Below are 17549 nucleotides of genomic sequence, written 5' to 3'. Positions count from 1 at the left end.
CCAGTGTACCTTCTTCGCGACGATGAGCGAGCTCTGTGTTCGACGGGCTGGCTACCGCGTAGGACGCTAGCAAACGTTTGTTGGCCGGGAGCGAAGCTCCGGGCAGGTGGTGTTTTCGGCGGACGGCGATCCCTAGAGCGGCTTGCATCTCTGCTTGGGGTGGTTTTTTTCTTGCATTTCTTGCAGCCCTTGAAGTTGGCTGCGTGTGATTCACAACAACGATCCTCGTCCCTGCCAAGTGAGCACTCACTTGTGGGATGGCTGTCGCCCCATTAATTTTGCAAACGTAATGTCTCCAGCAGTTAGACTTAGTGTGCCCGTATTTTTGGCATCTGCTGCACTGGATTGAGCCCAAAGTTTTGCGAGGCTTCTCCCACGATACTGTGTGTCTACATAACACATTTATTGTCTTGATTTGGTTGTTCTTAGGTCAACAAATCTCATGTTCACTGGTTCATTGTTGACTGTGCTACGCGGGGTATATATGCGGACAATTTGATGCCTCTTGTCTGCCAGTTGGGCAGAAATGTCTTTGAAGAGTCCTCGTGGTCAATGTTCCTCAACACTATGCGGAATGACCGGTTTTCTGTTAGTTGGTGGTGGTGGAACAGCCGTTCTCGCGAAGGTGCCTTGCTAACTCTCGGTAGTCGTCTGAGTTGCGGCACTAGACTATGCAATCACCAGAGTTGAGCGTTTTCACTGTGTAGGTATCCGCTCCTAATGATATCTGGCACCGTAATTCTAGGCACCGTGGAAGAGGGTTGCTTATTGAGAGGCGCCTACTGGGTAGGTTACAGGGCACGCTTCTGTTTTGCCATTTCCTGCCTGCTGGCCCATGCGCGTGCTGCGTGCGTCGTGGATGGTACATCGTCTGGGTCCACATCATTGGCGGCTTTGTTATTGGCAGCTACCTCTACCGCCATGTCGCTTTCCCCTTATTATGTATGTTGTATATTATGTATATATATTGATTTAATTATTTTCATATGTGAAGTGTATTATTTTTAAAAAATGACAAATTTACTTGTTAAAAACATTCACTCTAAATTACAAAACATTGCCTGCTGTATAACATAAAATACTGGACAATATACGGGACCTGCACCTCACACTTTTGTTGTCTTACTTCAAGAATGCGGTGTGTTATATAATTTTTAAATTTTATTTTGCAAACATTTTTTGTTGGTAGTTTTGGATTAAATTAATGCGTGGGTCCATATAAGTCACAGGTAACAATGCTTAATTTCAAGTAACTTACTTTCGCGACTTGTAAGTTGCGCTACTATTTTTTTGTTAGGTAGGCTTGGCTTTTTTCGCTTCATCCATGATGTAAAAGCATCAGTAAACAAGTTTCATCCGTTGCAGTTTTGCGGTAACTCCAAATATGTATGTCCTTGAATGCATCTGTATACAGATCCAGTACAGACCTAGTCCTTGTCAATATTGTTATCAATAGATTGCTTGACAAAGAACTGCCTTAAATTTAATAACTTTTCATTACATATAGGGAATTCCACTGTCACAACATCAAGTGATGGTATGCATTTGTTGTGCTCAATTAAGTTACGTCTGCGCAAGTTTAAGTATATTGTCATATATATATAATTAAGTTTTACACGTTAAGTGACTATAAAACAAGTAAGAGGTTCTAGTCGGGAGCTCCCGACTAGGGGATACCCTGAACCCTCTTCCAACATCAAATACATATATATTCTATTTTAGAAGCTATATGTCAAAATTGCCAAAAAAAATAGGATATCGATATCGATTTTTATCGATTTCTTAGAAACGAAGTAAGCTATCGATTATCGGAAATAAACTCGATCTGCGCGGGAACTAGGAGCACCTACATCTAAAATTTCTAGTTCTCTCTAGATCTCTAGGTCTCTAGTTCTTATAGCTTCTGAGATCCTTGCGTCCATACAGACGGACGGACGGACAGACAGACGGACATGGCTAGATCGACTCAGCTATTGATGCTAATCGAGAATATATATACTTTACGGGGTCGGATATGTTTCCTTCTGCATGTTACATACATTTGGATTTCGCACAAATACAATATACCCTTATACCCATTTTTAATGGGTTCAGGGTATAAAAAAATATTTCACTTTATTATTTTCACTAACGGCTACTTTTGTTGAGTACATTCAGATTTGCTTCCTGAACATGAACTGATTTATCTAACTCTTGAGGTCGCTTAGCAAACTTCGTTTTGAGAGAGCTTGAGTCAAAATTGAGTGAAGCTTGAGCTGCGTCAGCAATTATGCATTGGATAGTGCTCTGATGGGAACATTAACAGTGGCGTTATATTTGGGGTGAATTGTTTATGTCTACCAAAGGGGAACAGTTTGATCTTGACCAATGTCGATGTTATCACCAGGCTCTTTGTTTACAATATTAGAAATGTTTATACTTGTGCTTATGCTGGATATGTCACTATATATATATATATATATATATATATATATACGCAGAATTTTGCACAATTTGCGACAAGTATGAAGTTTCTCGACAACCTTTTTTTTTTCTTGGGTACATCAACTATGCTCAAGTGTGTGCGCACCACAGTGCACAAGATGTTTAAAGATACAAATTTTTATCTTTAATTATGATGGACTGTTCTTTAATGTTCACATAATGCAGTATGTTACGGGTAGAAATTGGCGTCATTGACAAAGCACTATAAATTGGGATTAAAATTTTGCGAACCCCTTCGCTGTCCAAAAGCATAAAGGGCCTGCCATATGTCATTACAATTTCAATAATTGACGAAACTGATGCCTCTTCACTCGCATCATGTTGCACATCGGTGTCAACGGGGCCTTTATAAATATTTTTATGCTTTCCAAGCGATTGGTGTCTAAAATTTGTTGTGTGCTCGCCGATTTGCTTGTATCATTATCAAACACAAACAAAAAAACATTTTGTTCAAATCCAGACCAGTTTTGCGCACGATTATATGAAATCCAGTAAAATAATGCAACTTACCCAAGTAGTAAAAAGGAAGGAAGGAAGAAAGACAAGCACGCAAGTGCTTACACGCATATCCAACGGAAAGCGTTTTTGCTCAGGCCTAGGGTCTGGTACGTAGAAACACAGCTTCGTATATTTTCTTTCTCCGCTATTCATTCTGTCCGACAACTGAATTTTGCAAACAACCCCGACATGTTAGGCCTAAGCCTAAAATATATATAATTTTATAATCCGATCCGCGCGAAACAAGTGACTTGAATTTAATTGTTTATTATTGGGCAGGCTGCCGCAATTGCAACGTACGCCTCGTGCAGGCGTACCAATTTCTTAGCCGATGCATCGAGCTATAGCTGACCACTAGGCCCGCCGCTGGCCAGTGAGTGTATCGTTGAACGCCGACAACACTGCATCAGCGATTATCGATGGTAGCGGGCAGTCAGTGGTTAACGACTCCCCTTCTAAGGTGCGACAGTTCACGATTATACCTAAACTTCCCACCAATTCCTTCATTTCTAATGAAACCACAAGCTAGAGCGCAAAGAGGGCAATTATAAAATCTTAGCGAAAACGGGTGAAATGCGCATAAACCTAGCTGAGATAACCAACGATTGGCTTCAAGCAGAACAGCAACAAGATTCTGACATTTCTTCCATAATCTTAAAATGCGAAACCATGAAATGGTAGAAGCTATCTCTGCCTAGCATGGCCCGACTGTGTTGTGTAGCGTATAGATTGGCCTTCAGTGTTGAGTGCTTACTAACAGTACAGTGTGCTAGAGGTCGATAAAAATCTTACATTCAGAACGTGCAAATCATAGTGCACAAACGTGCATGTGAAGATACTCCACAGCGACATTCAGGACTTGCTGTGCTGCCAGTATGCCTAGTTGTAAGGAAAAACATTTCTCTGCGTATATATGAATAAGGAACGATTGCACCAATTGATGTTTAGCATTTTCATTCACAGAATGGGTAAAGGGATAAAAGAAACATTCGAACTACATATCATTCCTTTTCTATGGTTCGAACTCGTAAAAAAGAAGATAAATTCCCCCTTTAGGGGGAAAGACCGAGCTTCTTGCCACATCCTTATACTAAACTGGCATACCAAGAAATTTGTTTAGTTAAAAATAAACTAAATTATAATATCATAAGATACAATTACAATTCATACATAATTACCAACATTTCCACACGTTTTCTTTAATCTCTATATATAAAACTGTTTGTCCTGACTGACTGTTTGTAATCTACGCACAGCCCAAACCGTAAGGGCTAGGAAGCTTCAATTTTAACTGTATTTACCTAATGTGATCAAGGTGCATTATAAACAAAATCGCGAAAAACGTTTGCATGGAACTTTTTTGTTTACCATCTTCTTCTTTGTTCAAATTCATTTGGAGGGTGTTTCAAACTTTTTCAAAAATTTATTCCTCCTTGCTGAAAATAGAAGGCAAGGAGGAGGATGAGGTTTTGCGCTCAAATAAATTTTCAACGATCTATATGAAAAATCATTTGAAACGTGTTTCACATTTTTCACAAAATCTTAACTCCTTCGGTCGAAATGCGGTTCAAAGAGTTTTTGGGCGCAGTTGTAAATTGTGTCTGATTTGCTTCAAACTTATTTTCAGAGCTCTACATGAGAACGTGATAAATACGTGGTTCAGCGATTTGGGAAATCCCACGCACAACAATGGTTAATTAGCGAAGAACGTTGGTATGAAACATTTTTGTAAACCTCAGACTCCGTTTTAAAAATTGTTGTTTAAATTCATTTGGGGGATATTTCACATTTTTTTGAAAATCCATCCTTTCTTGGTGGAAATGGGTGTAAAGGATTTCATTTCCAAGGATCCATAAGAAAAATCATTTGAGACCTGTTTCACATTTTTGGCAGAATTAAAGCATCCTCGATAAAAATGCAATTTAAAGTTATTTTTGGTGATGGTTTAATTTTTTTCGATTTGCTTCAAAATTTTTTTTAAAGCTATGCATAAAAACTTAATGAATACGTGTTTTAATGATATGGAAAACAACAGTGTTAAATTAGAGGAAAACGTTTGTATGAAAGTTGTTTATTTACCGTCCGATCAGTTTCAAAATCATTTTCAAAACTTTTTGAGAACGTTTATTTTATACGTAACGCATGTAATTTATATGTTTCATAACCGATCTTGCTAAATATTGTAAATGTAGACCTTATTGTACTAGAGAAATTCACATATTCTCAAAAATTGTAGCTTAAATAGGTGCGCAGTTTGAATAATTTATTAATTTTATTCATATACATATCAAATGTAGTGACTTTTTATCTTATAACCCGCGGTATTTGATTAAAAACAGGATTTATTTATGGGTTCTTCGATTGCTTGGAAACGGGGTAAGTTATCGATCGGGCAGACAGACGGAAATGGCTAGATAGACTTGTCTATTGATGCTCATCAAGAATATATATACGGTGGAAAATGCTTCCTTCTGCATGTTAGATACGTTTGGACAAAAATATACATTCTGGGTTAACAAGCTGAGTTTTTTACTAAAGTTATCTGTTGTAATGCAAAAGTGGAAAATTTGGGGGAATGGTTGCATAAAACCATTTTTTTACCATTCTGCCGGCTTAAAACTTATTTTTAAGCAATTTGTCCAAATTGTAAACTTTTCACATAACTCTGGGTGAGATATGGAAGTCAATAGAAGTTATAACTAACATTATTCAAATTATATATATAAAACTTTATGTTTACCATTCTATCGCTTAAACTCATTTTCAAAGTTCTTTGTTCATATTCATTTTAGGGCCGTCTCACACATTTCGGAAAATTTCATTTTTCCTAGGCATAAGTTTAAGTTATGGATTTGGTGGGTGAAGTCTCGAATTGAAATTTATTTCCAAGAATCTGTATAAGAAATCTTTTGGGACTTCTTTCGAATTTTTCGCTAAATCAAAAAAAGAAAAAAACAAGTAAGAAGTTCTAGTCGGAAACTCCCGACTAGGGTATACCCTGAACCCTCTTCTTCCAACATCAAATGCATATATATATTCTATTTTAGAAACTACTTATATGTCAAGTTTGGTGACTCTAGCTCTTATTATTTACAAAAATTGCCCAAAAAACAGGATATCGGTATCGATTTTTATCGATTGGTTGGAAACGGAGTAAGTTATCGATTATCGGAAACAAACTCAATCTGCGCGGGATCTAGGAGCATCTAAATCTATAATCTTAAGTCTCTAGCTCTTATAGGTTCTGAGATCCTTGCGTTCATACATACGGACGGACGGACGGACGGACGGACAGACAGACGGACATGGCTAGATCGACTCGGCTATTGATGCTGATCAAGAATATATATACTTTATGGGGTCGGAGATGCTTCCTTCTGCCTGTTACATACATTTGGATTTCGCACAAATACAATATACCCTTATACCCATTTTTAATGGGTTCAGGGTATAAAAAGCTGTTGGTTATTACTGATAGCTAAATCCGTAAGAGCTTAAAAGCGTAATTTTTGCTGTAGATTTCTTATGAGTTATAAATGCACATTAAGACGGTGCTGTACAAAATATTATCAGAACAAAATATTGTGAACAACTTGTTGAAAGCGGATCTATGAAATTTGTTTGATTATCATGATATGTCCTTTCCGACGGTTAAAATAGTACAGAGTTCATTTAGTAAATATTATTTAATATAGGTTCCATAATTATGAAAATTAAGAAAGCACGTTTATATTATTCACAGTTTATTTTTCATAGATTGAGGACTTGTACGAAGAGGTTCTGTTTGAAATTTACAACAACATTGGTTGTGAGACTAGTGATGTTGGTACAAAAAGCCTGGTGGAGTTTGCACAGGACGTTTTCAAAATACCTAATTCAACTCACTTGGAAATTTCTGAAATTGCCAGGATGAAGGAACCACCTAACCTAAGACTAAATGTTGAAGTCATAAAAGCAGAAAATTTACTTTCAAAGGATTCAAATGGATTATCAGATCCATTTGTAACATTATACTTGGAATCAAACAGTTCGCACCGTTATAACTCATCCGTAAAAATGTCTACATTGAATCCTATATGGGAGGAACATTTTTCATTGTAAGTTTATTTTAGTTATATAAATAATTTTAATTAAATAATTTTATGTGATGTTCGATTTAGTAAAGTAAATGAAAATATACTCAAGAATAGTAATATGGGGCCACAAAACTCTTTGTTGGATAACATTTTTCTAACATCAAAATTAAAATAACCAATCTCACTAATATGTCAAAATAAACTGTTTTTTTCTAAAATTTGTTATAGGCCAATTATTGAAGGTCCTCGTGAGGAAGTTCTAATTATTGAAGTTTGGTAAGTTTAAATAAGTCTTTGTTTACTTATATTGCATTGTGTTATACTAGGGTAACTATTTTTAAAGTTTTCAATATCTATATTGTTATCCTTAGTTTATGAAAACCAACAATTGCTGTGTAATTGCACTAATGAATTACTTTCAATGAATATTATATTTTTACAAAAGGAATAAATATTATTTTAACAAAAAGAAATGTAATTAAATTCGTAAAAGTATCCAATTCGACTTAACAATATCCGTATATACACTAACCAAACAACATATAGACTGGACATCCCATACAAACAGCGTTGTCGCAAAAAGTATCGGAGGCATCTGGTCCCAACTCGCGAGTAAGAGAGTAAGATATACATATGATGTATTTTTGAACAGCTTACTCTACAGGAAAGTGCTTGGCGCACTCTCTTCCATATGATTTAAGCGATAGAACGGCAACGCTGTTAACTTTAATCTCGCTCGCACTTACTCTCAGCTCTCAATGCTCTCTCTATGTTTAGGGATCGTTTCAATGTGTGTGTGTGTGTATTTGTCCGACGAGCAAAACTGCGCACAAATTCAATTTTTCCCAAATGCTGAGGCATTTCTACCCTTTTGAAGGCACGGCTAATATGAAATAGAGAAAGGGTTTGCCACGTCGATGCGAAATTCTGGCATTTTAGCTCGCTATCGTTGGTAAGGGTACCCAAGCGTTGACATGTGTGCATTTAGAATATTTTGGACTCGCTATACACGCATACTTGCATATTTTGTGTATGAATAGAAGCATTTATGCGCTTGTGTGCCTGTTGCTTGCCTGCCTGCCTGTCCCCGATGCAAATGTAACAAGATTTTAAGATTTCTGATTTTGGCCCTTTACACACAGACACACACATACAAATGTCTGTGAATGGGCTGATCATGGGCGCAAAAGAAAATACATTATTGGCTCGCGTCTGACGCGCGCCCTTATTTTGAGATTTTGATGATTGAATGTTGACCCCTTATTACCTGCAGCAGTTCGTTGGGTCGAATAGGTCAACTTTTGGCAAGCACCTGCATATAGAGGTCAAGTGACTGATCACCAAAATTATTAAAACTATAAATATCTAATCGCTCCTTTTTTTTTAATTTGGTATATTTTAATATTTTAAAGATATTTATTTTTACTCAAATTTCATTCAAAATCATTAAAAAGAAGGGCGCGTTATTATTTTATTTTAATGATGAGCCAGACATATATATATATATATATATATATATAGTTATTATTTAAATATATATATATAGTTGTTATTTTATTTTAATGATGAGCCAGACATGCAGCAGTCACTAATACTGACAACCAATTTAAACTTTCTAGATATCTTTTTTATACATTACCCATGTTTTGATATGCATACACATAGAATAGTATTACATTATAAGTCGAATAGTACCGCTTACAATTTAAAAGCGTGAATTATTTGTTTGTTTTTAGTTGCTTTAATAAACCATAAAAAGTGGCCATCATATTTTTCTTATCATTCCTTGTGTGATTTGTTTGTTGTTTATCACAAAAATTAAATATCGAAATTTTTCAATTCAAATTAAAAAAAAAAATATATATATATATATATATATATATATATATATATATATATATATATATATATATATATATATATATATTATATACTTTTAATTTATATACTTTACAAGCTAAATAGTAAATTGTATCAGGAGCAGTGGCTGGACAGAATGGATGCTCTCAAGGTATATATCGTTTAGTTGCACATGGATGTGTTAGCCATTTATTAGAGTATACGATGCTCATTGTTTATTTAATTGGTTATAAAAAATGTTTTAAGTTAATAATAATTGTGCACCTTACTGTCATTTGGTCTTGTTACCCATAGAGCTGCGACAGAGCTATTAAAAAACACTCCCAATATATTAATTCGGCACAATTTATTTAGGGATTTTGATGCTGCGGAAACTATCAAAGACAAGTTTAATAAACTTTTGGATGTCAAAGGCGTCAAAGGCCTTAGTAAGCTAATGAAGGAAATTGCCGTTACTGCTTCTTCTGGAAAACATGATAACGAACTTATTGGACGTGCAGTGATTTCTCTTAAGGTATAGTATTCATATTCATTAATCTATCTACTTTATTTTTTTTAATACTTAAATGTAACCAGGATATCATAACACAATTTGAAAAAAAAATTATGCAGTCTTTTCCGATGAGGATTGTTTATTTTTTTATTTATATTAAAACCCTTAACACTTTATTAAATCTCTAATTTCATATTGAATTTGAATTTATTTTATTGGGGAACCGTTGTCTTATCACGAGTATATGCTGTGCTTTGTTTATTAAACAATTTAATTTGTGAATATATCCTTAACAGCATGTTGTTTATGTCTTTTTTTATACACTGAACACATTAAAAATGGGTATAAGGGTATATTTTATTTGTGCAATATCCAAATGTATGTAACAGGCAGAAGGAAGCATCTCGGACCCCATAAAGTATATATATTCTTGATCAGCATCAATAGCTGAGTCGATCTAGCCATGTCCGTCTGTCTGTCCGTCCGTCAGCAAATTGGGTAAATAATAAGAGCTAGAGCCACCAAGCATGATATGTTGCTTCTAGAATATTCTAGATATTTCAAGTATCTTTCATTTCATACGTATCGCCACCTCCCCGCTACCACCCTAGAGCTATTAATCAAGTTAATAACCCAACTTTTATTGCCAAACAATTTAAACCCTGAACTGCCTTTTTCTACCCTGAACCCAGGCAGAAGGAAGCATCTCCGACCCCATAAAGTATATATATTCTTGATCAGCATCAATAGCCGAGTCGATCTAGCCATGTCCGTCTGTCTGTCCGTCCGTCTGTCTGTCCGTCCGTCCGTATGTATGAACGAAAGCATCTCAGAACATATAAGAGCTGTAGACTTGAAATTTTAGATGTAGGTGCTCCTACGCAGATCGAGTTTGTTTCCGATAATCGATAACATACTCCGTTTTTCAAGCAATCGATAAAAATGGATATAGATATCCTTTTTTTTGGGTAAATTTTTGGGCACATGGGTGACTGATTGGCCTGCCTGGTTCTCAGGGGAACTTACGAGAGAACAAATGTGAAATCGTGATACTATACCATATTAAGGAATCGGGAAATAACTCTGATTTCTCTCGCTCAGTTCATAGATCTTAGCTGAGTGCGTTTTTTAAAAATTAGGTATAATAACAAGCTAAAACCTCTAGCCCAGAGTTCCTGACAAGGTAATACCAAAGACAATATAAACACTAAGATGAGTAACGCCATACAACAAAATGCTACTATGCAGCTTGATTTTTTAAAAATTGAGAACGAAAACGAAATCAATTGCATTGCGCTCTCACAGCCGAGAGAACGAAAAAGCTAAAAATGGAATTTGCTCTCAGCTTCGGCTCTATGAGGGCCGTGCAAGCAATTATGTTTGTATGCGTGTGAATATACATACATAACAGCATATTTGAATGTGTTGTTATTCACTGCCCTGGCAAAGTCTCTGGCTGGCATAGAAACAATTTTCTTAGTTTTTAGCGCAGATCACGACCTACTCAAAATTTCTGTTGATATATGAATGCATTGTGTGTACTGGGGTTGGCTCCGTACAAAAAAATTTGTATTTTTAAGTCGATGCAAATATTTACGTAATTTTTTATATGAAATTATTAATTAAATTATTATTTTTTCAAAGATACATTTTATAAATTTTTTTTTTATTGTATTATTTTTGTTGTTCGAATTATAAAGAACAAAGTACGCAGGGAACACCGCGAGGAGACCATTATAATAATAATGGGGTCATAACTAAATATGACCTTCGGGTATTTTCTGCGGAGCCAACTTCAGTACACAAAATGCATTCATATATCAACATAAATTTGGGATAGGTCATGATCTGCGCTAGAAAACTACCAAAATAATTTCTTGCCAGCTAAAGCCAGAGCAGTGAATAACAACACATACATACATACTTTAAAGATCTTATGCATGCATAATTCACGCATACAACGAAAGGTGCACGCACGCTATTGGCTGAGACAAACACTTCTCGAGCATACACTGTCCAAAAAGAAAAGTGAAATCAATCTATGTGTGCTATTTTCTTAACATAGTTATTGCGCAAGAAGCTCCTTATGTAAAAATTATATAAGTTCTTAAACTTTCCTGTAAAATTAATCGTTAATATCTAGGGTAATATATCATTTAAATATAGCATGCATTTCATGGCGCAAGCACATTGCGTCGATCGTAAGTTCTAAACTTCTTCGCTCAATGTACTTCGAAAACGAAGCGACGCAAATCAGCATCGACCAGCTTTGCTGAAGGCAGGCTGGCGACTAACTTCGTAGCTCGTGTCAGCATCAGCAAGCCGCGACTTCGGCATTCGTTCGTCTGGTTTTTGGAGAACGAACAACCAGTCGGCAGGCATGCTGTACGAAGCCTCAAAGGCCAGATGAAAGGCCAGGCTAGAAATTTTGCGTCGCATTCAAATGTATGGGCGTTACTCATCTTAGTATTTATATTGTCTTTGGTAATACCCTGACAAAAAACAAGTTGCTTCCTCAATCAGACTCAGACGTTTGCAAGCGCCTTTACTCAACAGCCAAAACAACAACTAATCGATACTGAAAAAAAAAAAACAATTAAAATAGAAGCACACTACACGCAGTACAGAAAACAATACAATCGCATTTGCAATGATGTTAATGGAATTGAATATCGATGCGGCTGAATGTGTATGTGTACATATAAATTACTGATTAATGTATGTCCTGCGATGTCACACAATGTTATCCTGAGTTAGTTGCCTTAATCCAAATATTTTCTCCTTGATCCAGTAATATTACTGAAGATTATGTTCTTCTATTGCTGGGCTTGGGCTCAGACAATAATAAAAGATTTGTTTTATCGGCAATGCCGGAGCAGTTTCAGAGTGTTGCTCGATGCATATAAAACTGAACTATTGGGGTTTACAATAAGTAAATTATGCCCTAAGCGACAATGCATCACGCCACAAAGTCATGGTCGGCAAGCCGACTTAGCATTCCATACAGCGCAGCGCTTCACTTTGAATATTAAGTGTCAGCATACCACTGTTGGTCGTTCTTAGCGCAGAGCGCTGAACTCAAATGTGTCGCATCAGCATTTTCATGCAAAGCTACTTAAAAACTGGGGCGATACATTGTGCAATATTTAACTTAGCTGTTAACTACCCACCCTCAGTATGATGACCGTCCATGGGCATAAGTTGTCAAAGGCCTTCTGTATCTCCATAGAGGCTTGTCTTCTCCTTAGTACCAGAAAAAGGTGAATGAGCCGATTAGTCCAACATTCAAGATCACACCAACTGCGAACCAGAGTTTGGTCGAGCCTGGACTCTACTAGTTGCGTCTCGGTGATTCTGATCTTCAAGAAATCTGCTTCATCAGGTGTGCCTGCAACCACCTTCAATGTCGTCTAAAAAGTCTAAGCTTCTAGCAAATCTATGGTGTACTTTAAGAACGGACAATAGAGATCGTATTTGTTTCCGATAATCGATAACTTACTCAGTTTTTAAAGCAATCGATAAAAATGGATATAGATATCCATTTATTTTGGGTAAATTTTTGTGCACATGGGTGACTGATTGGCCTGAAATCGTGATACTATACCATATTAAGGAATCGGGAAATAACTCTGATTTCTCTCGCTCAGTTCATAGATCTTAGCTGAGCGCGTTTTTTAAAAATTAGGTATAATAACAAGCTAAGACCTCTAGCCCAGAGTTCCTGACAAGGTAATACCAAAGACAATATAAACACTAAGATGAGTAACGCCATACAACAAAATGCTACTATGCAGCTTGATTTTTCGAAAATTGAGAACGAAAACGAAATTTGTAGCATTGCGCTCTCACAGCCGAGAGAACGAAAAAGCTAAAAATGGAATTTGCTCTCAGCTTCGGCTCTATGAGGGCCGTGCAAGCAATTATGTTTGTATGCGTGTGAATATACATACATAACAGCATATTTGAATGTGTTGTTATTCACTGCCCTGGCAAAGTCTCTGGCTGGCATAGAAACAATTTTCTTAGTTTTTAGCGCAGATCACGACCTACTCAAAATTTCTGTTGATATATGAATGCATTGTGTGTACTGGGGTTGGCTCCGTACAAAAAAATTTGTATTTTTAAGTCGATGCAAATATTTACGTAATTTTTTATATGAAATTATTAATTAAATTATTATTTTTTCAAAGATACATTTTATAAATTTTTTTTTTATTGTATTATTTTTGTTGTTCGAATTATAAAGAACAAAGTACGCAGGGAACACCGCGAGGAGACCATTATAATAATAATGGGGTCATAACTAAATATGACCTTCGGGTATTTTCTGCGGAGCCAACTTCAGAACACAAAATGCATTCATATATCAACATAAATTTGGGATAGGTCATGATCTGCGCTAGAAAACTACCAAAATAATTTCTTGCCAGCTAAAGCCAGAGCAGTGAATAACAACACATACATACATACTTTAAAGATCTTATGCATGCATAATTCACGCATACAACGAAAGGTGCACGCACGCTATTGGCTGAGACAAACACTTCTCGAGCATACACTGTGCAAAAAGAAAAGTGAAATCAATCTATGTGTGCTATTTTCTTAACATAGTTATTGCGCAAGAAGCTCCTTATGTAAAAATTATATAAGTTCTTAAACTTTCCTGTAAAATTAATCGTTAATATCTAGGGTAATATATCATTTAAATATAGCATGCATTTCATGGCGCAAGCACATTGCGTCGATCGTAAGTTCTAAACTTCTTCGCTCAATGTACTTCGAAAACGAAGCGACGCAAATCAGCATCGACCAGCTTTGCTGAAGGCAGGCTGGCGACTAACTTCGTAGCTCGTGTCAGCATCAGCAAGCCGCGACTTCGGCATTCGTTCGTCTGGTTTTTGGAGAACGAACAACCAGTCGGCAGGCATGCTGTACGAAGCCTCAAAGGCCAGATGAAAGGCCAGGCTAGAAATTTTGCGTCGCATTCAAATGTATGGGCGTTACTCATCTTAGTATTTATATTGTCTTTGGTAATACCCTGACAAAAAACAAGTTGCTTCCTCAATCAGACTCAGACGTTTGCAAGCGCCTTTACTCAACAGCCAAAACAACAACTAATCAATACTGAAAAAAAAAAAAACAATTAAAATAGAAGCACACTACACGCAGTACAGAAAACAATACAATCGCATTTGCAATGATGTTAATGGAATTGAATATCGATGCGGCTGAATGTGTATGTGTACATATAAATTACTGATTAATGTATGTCCTGCGATGTCACACAATGTTATCCTGAGTTAGTTGCCTTAATCCAAATATTTTCTCCTTGATCCAGTAATATTACTGAAGATTATGTTCTTCTATTGCTGGGCTTGGGCTCAGACAATAATAAAAGATTTGTTTTATCGGCAATGCCGGAGCAGTTTCAGAGTGTTGCTCGATGCATATAAAACTGAACTATTGGGGTTTACAATAAGTAAATTATGCCCTAAGCGACAATGCATCACGCCACAAAGTCATGGTCGGCAAGCCGACTTAGCATTCCATACAGCGCAGCGCTTCACTTTGAATATGAAGTGTCAGCATACCACTGTTGGTCGTTCTTAGCGCAGAGCGCTGAACTCAAATGTGTCGCATCAGCATTTTCATGCAAAGCTACTTAAAAACTGGGGCGATACATTGTGCAATATTTAACTTAGCTGTTAACTACCCACCCTCAGTATGATGACCGTCCTCGGGCATAAGTTGTCAAAGGCCTTCTGTATCTCCATAGAGGCTTGTCTTCTCCTTAGTACCAGAAAAAGGTGAATGAGCCGATTAGTCCAACATTCAAGATCACACCAACTGCGAACCAGAGTTTGGTCGAGCCTGGACTCTACTAGTTGCGTCTCGGTGATTCTGATCTTCAAGAAATCTGCTTCATCAGGTGTGCCTGCAACCACCTTCAATGTCGTCTAAAAAGTCTAAGCTTCTAGCAAATCTATGGTGTACTTTAAGAACGGACAATAGAGATCGTATTTGTTTCCGATAATCGATAACTTACTCAGTTTTTCAAGCAATCGATAAAAATGGATATAGATATCCATTTATTTTGGGTAAATTTTTGGGCACATGGGTGACTGATTGGCCTGAAATCGTGATACTATACCATATTAAGGAATCGGGAAATAACTCTGATTTCTCTCGCTCAGTTCATAGATCTTAGCTGAGCGCGTTTTTTAAAAATTAGGTATAATAACAAGCTAAGACCTCTAGCCCAGAGTTCCTGACAAGGTAATACCAAAGACAATATAAACACTAAGATGAGTAACGCCATACAACAAAATGCTACTATGCAGCTTGATTTTTTAAAAATTGAGAACGAAAACGAAATCAATAGCATTGCGCTCTCACAGCCGAGAGAACGAAAAAGCTAAAAATGGAATTTGCTCTCAGCTTCGGCTCTATGAGGGCCGTGCAAGCAATTATGTTTGTATGCGTGTGAATATACATACATAACAGCATATTTGAATGTGTTGTTATTCACTGCCCTGGCAAAGTCTCTGGCTGGCAAAGAAACAATTTTCTTAGTTTTTTTGCGCAGATCACGACCTACTCAACATTTCTGTTGATATATGAATGCATTTTGTGTACTGAGGTTGGCTCCGTACAAAAAAATTTGTATTTTTAAGTCGATGCAAATATTTATGTAATTTTTTATATGAAATTATTAATTAAATTATTATTTTTCAAATATACATTTAATAAATTTTTTTTTTATTGTATTATTTTTGTTGTTCGAATTATAAAGAACAAAGTACGCAGGGAACACCGCGAGGAGACCATTATAATTATAATGGGGTCATAACTAAATATGACCTTTGGGTATTTTCTGCGGAGCTAACTTCAGTACACAAAATGCATTCATATGTCATGATCTGCGCTAGAAAACTAACAAAATTAATTTCTTGCCAGCTAAAGCCAGAGCAGTGAATAACAACATATACATACATACTTTAAAAATCTTATGCATGCATAATTCACGCATACAACGAAAGGTGCACGCACGCTATTGGCTGAGACAAACACTTCTCGAGCATACACTGTCCAAAAAGAAAAGTGAAATCAATCTATGTGTGCTATTTTCTTAACATAGTTATTGCGCAAGAAGCTCCTTGTGTAAAAATTATATAAGTTCTTAAACTTTCCTGTAAAATTAATCGTTAATATCTAGGGTAATATACCATTTAAATATAGCATGCATTTCATGGATAAAGCACAAGCACATTGCGTCGATCGTAAGTTCTAAACTTTTTCGCTCAATGTACTTCGAAAACGAAGCGACGCAAATCAGCATCGACCAGCTTTGCTGAAGGCAGGCTGGCGACTAACTTCGTAGCTCGTGTCAGGATCAGCAAGCCGCGACTTCGGCATTCGTTCTTCTGGTCTTTGGAGAACGAACAACCAGTCGGCAGGCTGCTGTACGAAGCCTCAAAGGCCAGATGAAAGGCCAGGCTAGAAATTTTGCGTCGCATTCAAATGTATGGGCGTTACTCATCTTAGTATTTATATTGTCTTTGGTAATACCCTGACAAAAAACAAGTTGCTTCCTCAATCAGACTCAGACGTTTGCAAGCGCCTTTACTCAACAGCCAAAACAACAACTAATCGATACTGAAAAAATAAAAACAATTAAAATAGAAGCACACTACACGCAGTACAGAAAACAATACAATCGCATTTGCAATTATGTTAATGGAATTGAATATCGATGCGGCTGAATGTGTATGTGTACATATAAATTATTAATTAATGTATGTCCTGCGATGTCACACAATGTTATCCTGGGTTAGTTGCCTTAATCCAAATATGTTCTCCTTGATCCAGTAATATTACTGAAGATTATGTTTTGAAGTTGACTTCTATTGCTGGGCTTGGGCTCAGACAATAATAAAAAGTTTGTTTTATCGGCAATGCCGGAGCAGTTTCAGAGTGTTGCTCGATGCATTTAAAACTGAACTATTGGGGTTTACAATAAGTAAATTATGCCCTAAGCGACAATGCATCACGCCACAAAGTCATGGTCGGCAAGCCGACTTAGCATTCCATACAGCGCAGCGCTTCACTTTGAATATGAAGTGTCAGCATACCACTGT

The 17549-nt window shown here is 36.6% G+C and overlaps 1 protein-coding gene across 5 annotated transcripts in view; it reads left to right on the top strand.

Annotated features, from left to right (window-relative positions):
* The window catches only part of stac (C2 and C2B_Munc13-like domain-containing protein staccato), a 184364-nt gene that overhangs the window by 91741 nt on the left and 75074 nt on the right, over positions 1-17549 (top strand). For 4 of the 5 annotated variants that reach the window (XM_015168274.3, XM_015168276.3, XM_015168277.3 and 1 more), the window contains 3 exons: positions 6739-7079; positions 7287-7334; positions 9273-9432. In XM_015168274.3, the coding sequence (XP_015023760.1) occupies positions 6739-7079; positions 7287-7334; positions 9273-9432 (549 nt within the window). Of the gene's footprint in view, positions 1-6724; positions 7080-7286; positions 7335-9272; positions 9433-17549 lie in introns of all 5 variants that reach the window. The other variant, XM_070210807.1, reaches the window with a different exon arrangement.

This window comes from Drosophila virilis, unplaced genomic scaffold (assembly GCF_030788295.1).
Source record: "Drosophila virilis strain 15010-1051.87 unplaced genomic scaffold, Dvir_AGI_RSII-ME tig00001170, whole genome shotgun sequence".
NCBI classification, from domain to species: Eukaryota; Metazoa; Arthropoda; class Insecta; order Diptera; family Drosophilidae; genus Drosophila; species Drosophila virilis.
Note: the sequence above shows the minus strand (reverse complement) of the source record. Positions and strands in the feature narration are given on the sequence as shown.